The sequence below is a fragment of the Trachemys scripta genome, chromosome 11 (genome assembly GCF_013100865.1).
Source record: "Trachemys scripta elegans isolate TJP31775 chromosome 11, CAS_Tse_1.0, whole genome shotgun sequence".
NCBI lineage: Eukaryota > Metazoa > Chordata > Testudines > Emydidae > Trachemys > Trachemys scripta.
This window is the reverse complement of record NC_048308.1, coordinates 60,562,217-60,573,261: the sequence shown is the minus strand read 5'-3', so window position 1 is coordinate 60,573,261 and position 11,045 is coordinate 60,562,217. Positions and strand designations below refer to the sequence as shown.

Here is an 11,045-nt window from a genome sequence, read left to right as displayed (position 1 = left end):
ACACCCCTAGATTAGCGAGCACAGTGGGTGGCTCATCCTACGGGGTCACTGTTCCCCCCTCTCCCTAAACGGGGGTTTTGTCCCTGCACGGGGTCTGGCAGCGTCTTCCCCCCCAGCTTAACCCCGGCTCCCACCCCCGAGTTTTCCCCTTCAGCCCCTCTTCTGCCGCTAGCTACAGTAGCTTGAGCCCCCCGGGCAGTAAATGTGTGCCCCTGCTCAGACCCTGACAGCCCCGCCCCCCGCTGCGATTTGCCCCCCTTCATCCTTTTAAACCCCTCCAAAGAGGAGGCAGCAAACCGCATGTAGGAGTAAGGGCAGAGAGAGGGCAGTGGCTACAGCGAAGGTTACTGGGCATGCTCAGTTCGGGTGCGCATGCTCAGTACACCCAAAGTAGGGAAAGGGGAGCAGGGTTTGTTTGCGTCGCTACGGGCGCAGGCAGCGACACCGCCCCCTTGCCGGGGCGGGTGAGGCGGGACTCAGCGCGGCCTGTAGCGAGGAGGTGGCGGTGAGTGCCCGGCCCCGGGGTGCAGGGCGGGACAGCCGGGCGCCCTAAGGGCTGCAAAGAGCGCTCGCTCCCCGGGCAGCCCCTAGGGCTCGTTGCGTGGGCTCCAGTGCGCCCCCCCAGCCTGTGCACGGGGGGAAAGGGCGCTGCGTGCACCGCCCCGGGCAAGCCCTGTGCCGCAGGAGCGGCTGCGGAGAAGCCCCTTAGCGCGTTGGTAGCGTGCATGGCCCGCCGAGCACTGCCCTCCGCAGCCAGCCCTTCTCCCCGTCGGGACTCGGCAGCAGCTAGATACACATTCCCTTTGCACTACAGAGCTCCGCAGATTAAGCTCACCTTGCCCCCTGCGCGCTGATGCGCGGTTTGGCCGAGACCTCGGCATTCTTACAGGAGTTAGTAACTGGCATTACTCCCAATGTCCTGGCTAAAGTCCACTGGGGATAATTTACCTTCTCCTTGACTTCCTTCCGCAGCGTCCATTAGATACCATAGCATTCTTTATGCTCTGTCTGAACCCATTGTGGTATTAAACTGGCTTTGTTCCACCCACATGAGTGGGCGATGTGATTCCCAGGAGGATATGGGATTGAGCATCATCCGAATGCATGGCAGTTTTGGGCAGGAAACGTAGACTGCCGTCTCCAGGGGGTTCAATCAATCAATGGTACCAGCGCTCTTTACAGAGCATGGTGTATGCGCCAGTGAGTTCTTTGATGGCTGCTGAGTCCAATGGGCTAGTGACAGCACCGGAGGGCACACCCACGCACGAGCAATGCTCTGAATCCAAGCAGCAGATGCTTTCCTCCTCTGACGCTGGTCATCACAAAACTTGATCCAGTCCACCTCGCAATGCTTCGCTCTATCTACAAGCTGACTCCGTCAACCAGAGCGGCACTCTGCATTCCTTTCCCAATCATCCACAGCGATTCCAAAGGATACAAAGTCCTCTTTGCAAGCATCCCAAAATCTGCGCAGTGGTCTGCCTCTCTAGACCCTTCGCGAGTTTCAGAATACAGCACGCTCTTCGGTAGTCCAGCACTCGCTTGACCTGTCCAAGCCACCTAAGTCTTTTCTTACTAATGAATGTTCCCGTGAATGACGTACCAGCATGATTTAACACTTCCATGTTTGTCACGCTATCTTGCCATCTTATTCAAAGAATTTTACACATGTATCTGATATGAAGTGGGGAATATCAGCATTCCTCTGTCCAACTCGCCTGAGGGGCCTATCTGGTAAGTGTGCTCAGAGAGCACTTACCGCATGAGCCCTTATTCGCGAGTTGACACAAAACGGGGTGGGAGAGGAGTGCCTTCTTCCAACACTTTTAGCCCAGAGGTTAGGGTACACAGCTGGGATGTAGGAGACCCCCAGTTCAAGTCTTCCCTCCAGCTGAGAGAGAAGGAAGTTGACCACCTTTTAGATGAATGCCGTAACCACTGAGCTAAGGGATAGTCTCACGTGGGACTCCTTCAGTCTCTTGTTGAAGCTGTTCCACAGTAGCTAAACAATGAGCGAATCGTTAGGATCCAAAGTGGTATTTGGAATCTTCCTCATGTTATTTAAAACAAGCCAAATTAGTTTGTGAGGACAAAACAGATGTTCTTTTCTCACTGAGGTTTCACATAGACTTGTTCTCCCTTGCTCCATAGGTCAGAGAGATTTGATAGATGGATAATAAAATGGCGTTGGTTCCCTATGACGACAGTGCGGTCTGGGGATTGCAGAAGTTCCATAAATCTTCATCTGTGTATCACTTTGCCAGCCACACAATCCAAATCAAACAAAACTGGAAGCAACTGGGTGTAGCAGCAGTCGTATGGGACGCGGTACGTATGATTAAAATACAAATATTTCAATTTGTGCAGAACATGTGTCTGTTTCAAGTCCAACTCCTAATAATACTGAGCTTTTATGTAGTGCCTTTCATCAGGATACCTCAAAACTCTTTACAAAAGGAGGCCAGTACAATTATTCCCATTTTATAGACAGGTGAAATGACATGCCCAGCAGCCTAGGAGAGCTGGCTGCAAATTTTCTGCATGAGAAGTTTTTTCCCCAATTGAAAAGTGCAAAAAAAAATCTTTTTATGGTACATTGTCAGCATGATCAAAACTTTCCATTTTGCACAGTTTTCTGCAAAATTTAAAAATTGATACTTTGATCTAAATGCTCAATATTTTTAGATTTTTTTGTTGTTAGATTGCTAGTGTACTGGAAACTGTGTTTTCAGTAAGAAAATCCATTTTTTTTGGTAGATGAAAAATGTTGACAATTACTGCAATAGAAAGTTTAACATTTTGAAAAAAAAAAAACCCATGAAAGACTTTGTGGGAAATGGGGCCACTTTCAAGACTTATCACAAAGTTGTTTTCCCATTTTTTTTAACCAAGTCTTAATAATAATAAAATAATACTTAGTATTTGCATAGCTCTTTTAATCTTCAAAGCACTGGACATCCACTAATCCCCACACCACCTTGATGAGATAGTTAAGTAGCGTTATGTAGTAGCTAGAGAACCCAAAGCACACGAGTCGTCAGTGGTCGACCTTGTATTGGAATTTAGCTGTACCTGTGTCGTAGTCCTGTGCTTTGACCACTAAATCATGCCTCTCTCTCTGATCATAAATAATGAGTTTGGCAATTTAACTGCTCGTATTAATTGGAGCATATACGCTAGCACAGCTATCATTCCGTTCCTAAGGATAAGTCTGATATTGATGAGACAGAATTTTCTATAGCAGATGCTCTTGCGAAGTCCTGATTTGGGTGTGGGAACTTGCTTAACAGTAGCTCACATTGGATTTAACTTGTACTTAAATAGAAGTGCTCTTAATCCATTACGCTCAACTGCTTGACCTTCACACACATTATGGAAGAGCATGCCAAGCATGCACCAAGATTAAACCAAAAGGTTTTGGAAAGTTGTAAGAAATATGATAAAGGGCAATGGTGCATCTCAACGGTTCTGCAATTTTGCATTCATTTTTGCATCAACAAAAATCCTGCTTTTCCTTTCTTAGTGCAACTATTTCTTTTTCTGCTTCCTTCTGTTGTGTTTTGGATTTAATGAAGAAACAGTCCCATGTCATTATTTTAACCTACTTTGCAGGATTGATTGGACATTCCTCTCTGCCTCTCATCAGCCTTTGTATAACATGGATGGCAAAGTATACCTGTAGACTTGAGGTGTTTGATTGTATCTTGCAACCTTCTCTACTGGTTTCAATCAGAAATACTGTGGTCTGGCATCACTAAATTACCCCCAAGTCTTAATTAGTCCTGTCTCTTGGTTCAGGCTGTTGTCCTGTGTACTTATCTGGAGATGGGAAGTATTGATCTACAAGGGCGCTCAGTGATTGAACTAGGAGCAGGAACTGGATTGCTGGGAATAGTGGCCACGTTATTGGGTAAGTTTTTCTTTAAGAAATCGGTGCTGCCGTAAAATTCACACATAAGGTGACAGGGCTGCTGTAACAGCTAAGCGATGTGACCGTTACTGTGATGTTTCCTCTGTGGCTCATCTTCCTTATTAGGCTTTAGAGCCTCCTGCATTATTTATTGTGGTGATGGTGCTACACCAGGTTTCTTCATAGTAGAACCCCCTTAAGGCTGCCTGCTGTTTCCGTGGCAGTGAGCTCAATGGCATCCCCTTCTTTTCTGTAGCTGTTCTCCCCCAGGGAATAAATGCTGTGCTTGTGTCCTTCAGCTTTATTAATACTTCACATTTTGTATACTGAGCTCCAGCAACAGATAGCAAAGCACTTTACAAAGATGCATAAACGTTATTAACCCTATTTTGCAGGCAGGGAAACTGAGGCATGGAGCAATTAAGCAACTTGCCCAAGTTCTGTCAATCACTCAGTGGCAGGGCCAGGAACTGAACTCAAGTCTCCTGATCTAGTCTGATGTCCCATCCACGGTGCTGCGCTGCCTCCCCTTTACAATGGGTGTGCATAGTGAGTCACGGCATCGCTAGACCAACAGCGGGGCCAGTCATAAGTCTGGTATCTCACAGCCCTAGCTTTGCTTCCTGCTGTATTCGCTCATTGATTGTTTCAGAGTTTCATTAGACACCCTAGCGGTAGCACAGACTAAGAGTAAAGGTAGCACTGGACTCCTTTGCCTGACCACCGACAGCTCTTGACAGATGCTCAGTTCCACTAACATGAACTAATATTAGTTTGATTCTCGTTTGAAAAGCAACCGGTATTTGATCATTTTAAAACTAGCACCATCTTTATCTGGAAAACTCACTCGTTCTAATTGTAATTAATTCCTGCACTGTATGTGTTAACAATACATTATTACCCCACGCCCCCCCTGGGAGGCATGGATCAGCATTCATGTCGCATGCCCCCTCAGTACCCAGTCCAAGCTGGGGAGCTAATGATCCAACCAGCGGACCAAATTCAGGGATGAATCCTGGTCATGTGCCGCCTGAGGCACGTTGCACATACGCTAAGAAGACTCCCCCGCTCTTACTTCTTTTTTCTTACCTTTGCTGTAGCCATAGGATTTGATCCTGCAATTGGATCTGTGTAGGTGGACTTGATTGGAGCCCTAGGTGGGGATTTTCAAAAGCATTCAGTTTAGCCTAATTCTGTACCCAGTGTAGTCAATGAGAGTTTTACCATTGACTTCATTAGGCCAATGAGTTCTTCTGCTAATTTACATCAGTGTAGAAGTGGGGTGGGAGTGGTCTGACTCTGATCCCACTGAAGTCAGTGGAGTTATGACAGTTTACCCCGACCGAGGATCTGCTCCAGTGTGTCAATTCTTAATTTTTAAGTCCTCTTTAACATGTGTTAACTAGCACAATTCTATAATCTTGTGCAGACAGCACACAAGTTTGTGTACTGCCTAAACTTGCCATGCTGATCATATCTCATTGGACTAAAATAGGACTACATTCAAGTGTAGATGTCCCTTTAGTCATAAATTCTAGCCACTATGACAGACTTCCTTTTAAAATGGAAATGAAAGGAAGGAACTCAAATGTGAAGTTGCAGGACTACTAACTGTCATCTGTAACCTATCATTTAAATCAGCTTCTGTACCAAATGACTGGAGGATAGCTAATGTGATGCCAATTTTTAAAAAGGGCTCCAGAGGTGACCCTGGCAACTACAGGCCAGTAAGCCTCACTTCAGTACCGGGCAAGTTGGGTGAAAATATCATAAAGAACAAGATTGTCAGACGCATAGATGAACATATTTTGTTGGGAAATAGTCAATGTAGTTTTTGTAAAGGGAAATCATGCCTCACCAATCTACTAGCATTCTTTGAGGGAGTCAACAAGCATGCGGACAAAGGAGATCCAGTGGATATAGTGTATTTAGATTTTCAGAAAGCCTTTGAGAAGGTCCCTCACCAAAGGCTCTTAAGCAAAATAAGCAGTCATGGGATAAGAGGGAAGGTTCTCTCATGGATTGGTAACTGGTTAAAAGCTAGGAAACAATGGGTAGGAATAAATGGTCAGTTTTCAGAATGGAGAGAGGTAAATAGTGGTGTCCCCCAGGGATCTGTACTTGGCCCAGTCCTATTTAGCATATTCATAAACAATCTGGAAAAAGGGGTAAACAGGTGGCAAAATTTGCAGATGATACAAAACTACTCAAGATAGTTAAGTCCCTGGCAGACTGCGAAGAGCTACAAAAGGATCTCAAAACTGGCAGATGAAATTTAATATTGATAAATGCAAAGTAATGCACATTGGAAAACATAATTCTAAGTATACATATACAATGATGGGTTCTAAATTAGCTGTTACCATTCAAGAAAGAGATCTGGAAGTCATTGTGGATAGTTCTCTGAAATCATCCACTCAGTGTGCAGCGGCAGTCAAAAAAGCGAACAAAATGTTGGGAATCATCAAGAAAGGGATAGATAATAAGACAGAAAATATCATATTGCCTCTATATAAATCCATGGTACGTCCACATCTTGAATATTGCGTCCAGATGTGGTCGCCCCATCTCAAAAAGGATACATTGGAATTGGAAAAGGTTCAGAAAATAGCAACAAAAATGATTAGGGATATGGAACGGCTTCCGTATGAGGAGAGATTAATAAGACTGGGACTTTTCAACTTGGAAAAGAGGCTACTAAGGGGGGATATGATAGAGGTCTTTAAAATCATGAGTGGTATAGAGAAAGTAAATAAGGAAATGTTATTTACTCCTCCTCATAATACACCTCTACCTCGATATAACGCTGTCCTCGGGAGCCAAAAAATCGTTATAGGTGAAACCGTGTTATATCGAACTTGCTTTGATCCACCGGAGTGCGCAGCCCCGCCCCCCCAGAGCGCTGCTTTACCACGTTATATCCGAATTCATGTTATATCGGGTCGCGTTGTAGCGGGGTAGAGGTGTACAAGAACAAGGGGCCACCAAATGAAATTAATAGATAGCAGGTTTAAAACAAACACAAGAAAGTATTTTTTCACGCAATGCACTGTCAACCTCTGGAACTCCTTGTCAGACGGTGTTGTGAAGGCCAATACTATAACGGGGTTCAAAAGGAAGCTAGATAGATTCATGGAAGATAGCCATTGTTGGACCTATTAGTCAGGATGGGCAGGAATGGTGTCTCTAGCCTCTGTTTGCCAGAAGCTGGAAATGGGTGACAGGGCATGGATCACTTGATGATTACCTGTTCTGTTCCTTCCCTCTGGGGCACCTGGCATTGGCCACTGTCAGAGGACAGGATACTGGGCTTGATGGACCTTTGGTCTGACCCAGTATGGCCGTTCTTATGTTAAAAAAAATCAAATATTTATTAAACTATAAGAACATCAGAATGACCGTACTGGGCCAGACCAATGGTCCATCTAGCCCAGTATCCTGTCTTCCCACAGTGGCCAATGGCAGGTGCTTCTGAGACAATGAACAGAACAGGGAGTCATCGAGTGATCCACCCCTGTTGTCCACTCCCAGCTTCTGGCAAACAGATGCTAGGGACACCCAGAGCATGGAGTTGAGTCCTTGACCATCTTGGCTAATAGTCATTGATGGACCTGTCCTCCAGGAACTTATCTGATTTTCTTTTGAACCCCGTTATAGTTTAAAACCGTGCCCAACTTCAAATAAAATATTGCAACCATTAACTTAAACATCCATTGAAAAAAATAGCTGTGTCTAAGGCTCTTTGGTTCCCCATCTGCTCTGTCTGGGTGCCTAGGGGTAATCTGATGCTGCTACACCAGGGCAAAGATCAGAGGAGACTGTTTTATAATCATCTCCCACCATTTATTCTGTCGTTTCCTTCAATTGGCAATTGGCTCCGTCTTTCTAAAAAGAAATAGTCATTTATTCCAAAAACGATTTTGATCTGATAGTACTATTTTTACCATTAAACATAAATAAAACTAAATATTCCAAGTGTCAGTTGACTTAAAATCAAGCATCTCAGTAAATGTTTTCATTGTTATTCAGTAATTTTGTTAACTCTTAATGGAAACGAGCAATTGTATTCCAAAAGCTGTATCGGTGAGCATCAGTTATTTGTCTTGACACTTACACTCCTTGTGCCACACAGGTGCTCATGTCACCATCACAGACAGGGAAGCCGCACTGGAATTTCTCGAGTCAAACGTTCAGGCTAACTTACCTCCCGACCTCCAGCCGCGAGCTGTGGTAAAGGAACTGACTTGGGGAAGAAACTTGGGGAACTTCTCACCAGGAAAGTTTGACTTTATCCTGGGCGCAGACATCATTTATCTGGAAGACACCTTTGCAGATCTGCTTCAGACACTGGAGCACTTGTGTTCAGAACATACTGTTATTCTGTTATCGTGTCGGATTCGCTATGAACGGGATCAGAATTTCCTGGAGATGCTGAAGGGACGATTTTCGGTACGTGAGGTCCACTACGATCCTAGTAAGGATGTACATGTATTCAAAGCACGGAGGAGCATTCACAAGGAAGACTTTTGACTGCATTTCTTTTCTCTAATATCAAACACTACTTGAAGGTTTGCTACTATTATTTCTACTACATATACTCTACTTGTACCGATGAGCTTAATTTCAAAGGGATCCATCCACTTATGCCACATCTGTCGCCATGGTATCTGAGCCCCTTTGAAGTTTGTATGCTCCGCCCCTCATGTGTATAAGACTCATTGTCAACATTCTCATTATCACGGAGTGAGCTTAGAAAAGGTCATTTTAAGAACCGGTTTAAACTTTTTCAGCCAAGAGACGCCCTGTGAGAAATAGAGTTTAATTGAAAACAGTTGTTTTGCTGGAATATATTATTTCATGAAGGTTGTTCAGTTGTTTGACAGAAAATTACAAACAATTTTCTTGTTTCAAAATTAACATTTCCTTTTAGTTCTTGTAAATTGATTTTCAAAATATCAGATTTTGGGGTTTTCCTCCTCTTTTGTCCCCATTTTTGCCACCAAATAGAATAAATAGAATGAAGGATGTTGAGGGTTTTTCCTTTCACTTCTTCTATTTTTCCCCTCATTGTTTCTCTCTTTCCTTGCTGTAACTTTTCAAAGCTCCCTGATCTTTGAAAAGTTCGAGTGGAAAAATGTAAACTAAACGGTGTAGAGACAAGTAACTGTCCCAGGACATCCCATTGTGGCCTAGGACAGCCCAAAGGCACCCTGCCTCAGTTTCCCTCTGAGTTCTGCCAAAATAATTCAGTCATAAGCAAAGTCTTTGAAACAGTATTCCTCTTCTCCTGGAGTCTGATTTGTCCAATATAATTCGACTCCCACAAAGCTTCCTTTCTACTCTTCTTCAGATTTAGGGTCTGAGTCTGCCTTGTGACTGGGGCTTTAAAGTTTGGCCTCCCCAGCATGTAACTTACCTCGCAAATCTGGGATCTCACAGTCCTCCATCCTGTGTGCTGGTTGACTTCTTTATCCAGCAACTCCTTAGTGCCTCTCCCTTATATATCCCTAGGCTTGGCCTGACTTAGTCACATGATCAAAATCATTTTCTCACCTGGGGAGGCAAGTTAGGCTTGTCACAGGAGGACTGAGGCCCATCTCCCCTTAAAGGGCCAGCTGCAGCTATGCCATTGTAGTGCCGTAATATGGACGCTTCCTACATCAACAGAAAGTGGTAGCTAGGTCCTATGGGGTGGAGCTTTAGCCTCCCTCTTAGCCTTGCTCTCCCCAAATATAGGGTGCCAACGTGAGCCCTGGTCCTCCCACTCCCACCAGGTTCCTAGGGAGGGTGTGTGGTGTCCCTTCTGATGACCTAGCTGCATCCACTCTGGGGGGTAGGTTGACCTAACTGTGGTGCTCCAGACATGAAATTTTTCACAGCCCTGAGCGATGTAGCTAGATCAGTCTAATTGTTCAATGTAGACCAGGACTAAGAAAAAGGAAAAAAGTGTCCAAAAATCTGAAGCCTTGGACGCTGTTCATTTTATTGCACTCAGTAGCAAAAAGGAAAAAGTGAGGGAAAACAAACAATAGTTAACGTTTTCAAAAAACATTTCATGAAAATTTTAAAAAAAACCCTGCAAAACTGAAACAATTTTTCTTTTTTTTCTTTTTTCCCCACCGGCTGTAGGAACTGTGACACTGAAGTCCTGTCAATAGCAAGATAGGCCAAATAGCAGGGTGATTTTAGAGCAAGACATTTTAGGATTCACACAGAGAGTGAACATTCCTTGGTGCACCCACGTGTGTGTGTACACATGCACAAAAAGAAGAGATATTGTGAGATGAAGACAAATGGATTTTTAAAGACCCAGGTAGCCTTTGGGTCTCAAAGCGCGGTTATCGCATAGTGTTCTAAGCATCACCACCTCAGTTACCTTATTGCCATGAAACTGCTTCTATTATTCTGACCTGATAATTTTTCAAATAGGTTAAGGGCTCTCAGAAAGAGGATGGTGATGAATTGTTCTCCATGTTTGCTGAAGGTAGGACAAGAAGTAATGGGCTTAATCTGCAGCAAGGGAGATTTAGGTTAGAGATTAGGAAAAACTTCCCAACTATCAGGGTAGTTAAGCTCTGGAACAGGCTTCCAAGGGAGGTTATGGAATCCACATAATTGGAGGTTTTTAAGAACAGGTTGGACAAACACCTGCCATGGATGGTCTAGGTTTATTTGGTCCTGCCTCAATTAATAGAACTGAACTAGATGCCTCTTGAGGTCTCTTCCAGCCCTATGTTTTTGTGATTTTATGATTCTCTATCCTAATTGGTTTATGTGGTTAAATCATCTATTTTGACTACTATCCTTGAGAATTGCTGTTTCTGGGTGGAGTTTTGTTTTTTTGTAAACAGACCTCTCAGAGTCGGGTTATTCTGTTTGTAATTTGTAATACAGCCGAGGGTCCCCATGGAAGGGACCCCATCCAAAACCACCAACCAAGATCTAGTAATGGTCCATCACAGTGATGGTATAATTTACTCGGCAGGAGAGAGCCAAGATAATACAACTGGTTGTCAAAAAATAAATAAAATAAAAGGGATTTTACTTAAACTGGAACAACCAGAACAACAACCAGAACTGGATTCCACCTACCCACAATAACATTAAATAGATGAAGAATGTATATCATAAAAAC

General features: G+C 44.1%; 1 protein-coding gene across 3 annotated transcripts; it reads left to right on the top strand.

The window, feature by feature from the left end:
* The first annotated feature begins 366 nt into the window (after nt 1-366).
* METTL21A (methyltransferase like 21A) lies at nt 367-10,491 on the top strand. 3 transcript variants are annotated; one of them, XM_034786268.1, is made up of 5 exons: nt 367-505; nt 2,152-2,328; nt 3,799-3,910; nt 8,043-8,478; nt 10,040-10,489. In XM_034786268.1, the coding sequence occupies exons 2-4, from the start codon at nt 2,170-2,172 to the stop codon at nt 8,438-8,440; spliced, it is 669 nt and encodes a 222-aa protein (XP_034642159.1). In that variant the 5' UTR covers nt 367-505; nt 2,152-2,169; the 3' UTR covers nt 8,441-8,478; nt 10,040-10,489. The 3 variants fall into 3 exon arrangements, with proteins under 3 accessions (XP_034642159.1, XP_034642157.1, XP_034642158.1); XM_034786266.1 differs by having other exon boundaries at nt 8,043-10,491; XM_034786267.1 differs by lacking the exon at nt 367-505 and adding an exon at nt 1,024-1,734 and having other exon boundaries at nt 8,043-10,491.
* Nucleotides 10,492-11,045: the final 554 nt, after the last annotated feature.

What these genes read in the sequence shown, in the direction of transcription:
- METTL21A (XM_034786266.1), top strand. Translation starts at nt 2,170, where the DNA reads ATGGATAATAAAATGGCGTTGGTTCCCTATGACGACAGTGCGGTCTGG. An exon ending in CAGCAGTCGTATGGGACGCG is followed by an intron (nt 2,329 to 3,798) that starts GTACGTATGATT and finishes CTCTTGGTTCAG; the next exon opens with GCTGTTGTCCTGTGTACTTA. An exon ending in AATAGTGGCCACGTTATTGG is followed by an intron (nt 3,911 to 8,042) that starts GTAAGTTTTTCT and finishes TGTGCCACACAG; the next exon opens with GTGCTCATGTCACCATCACA.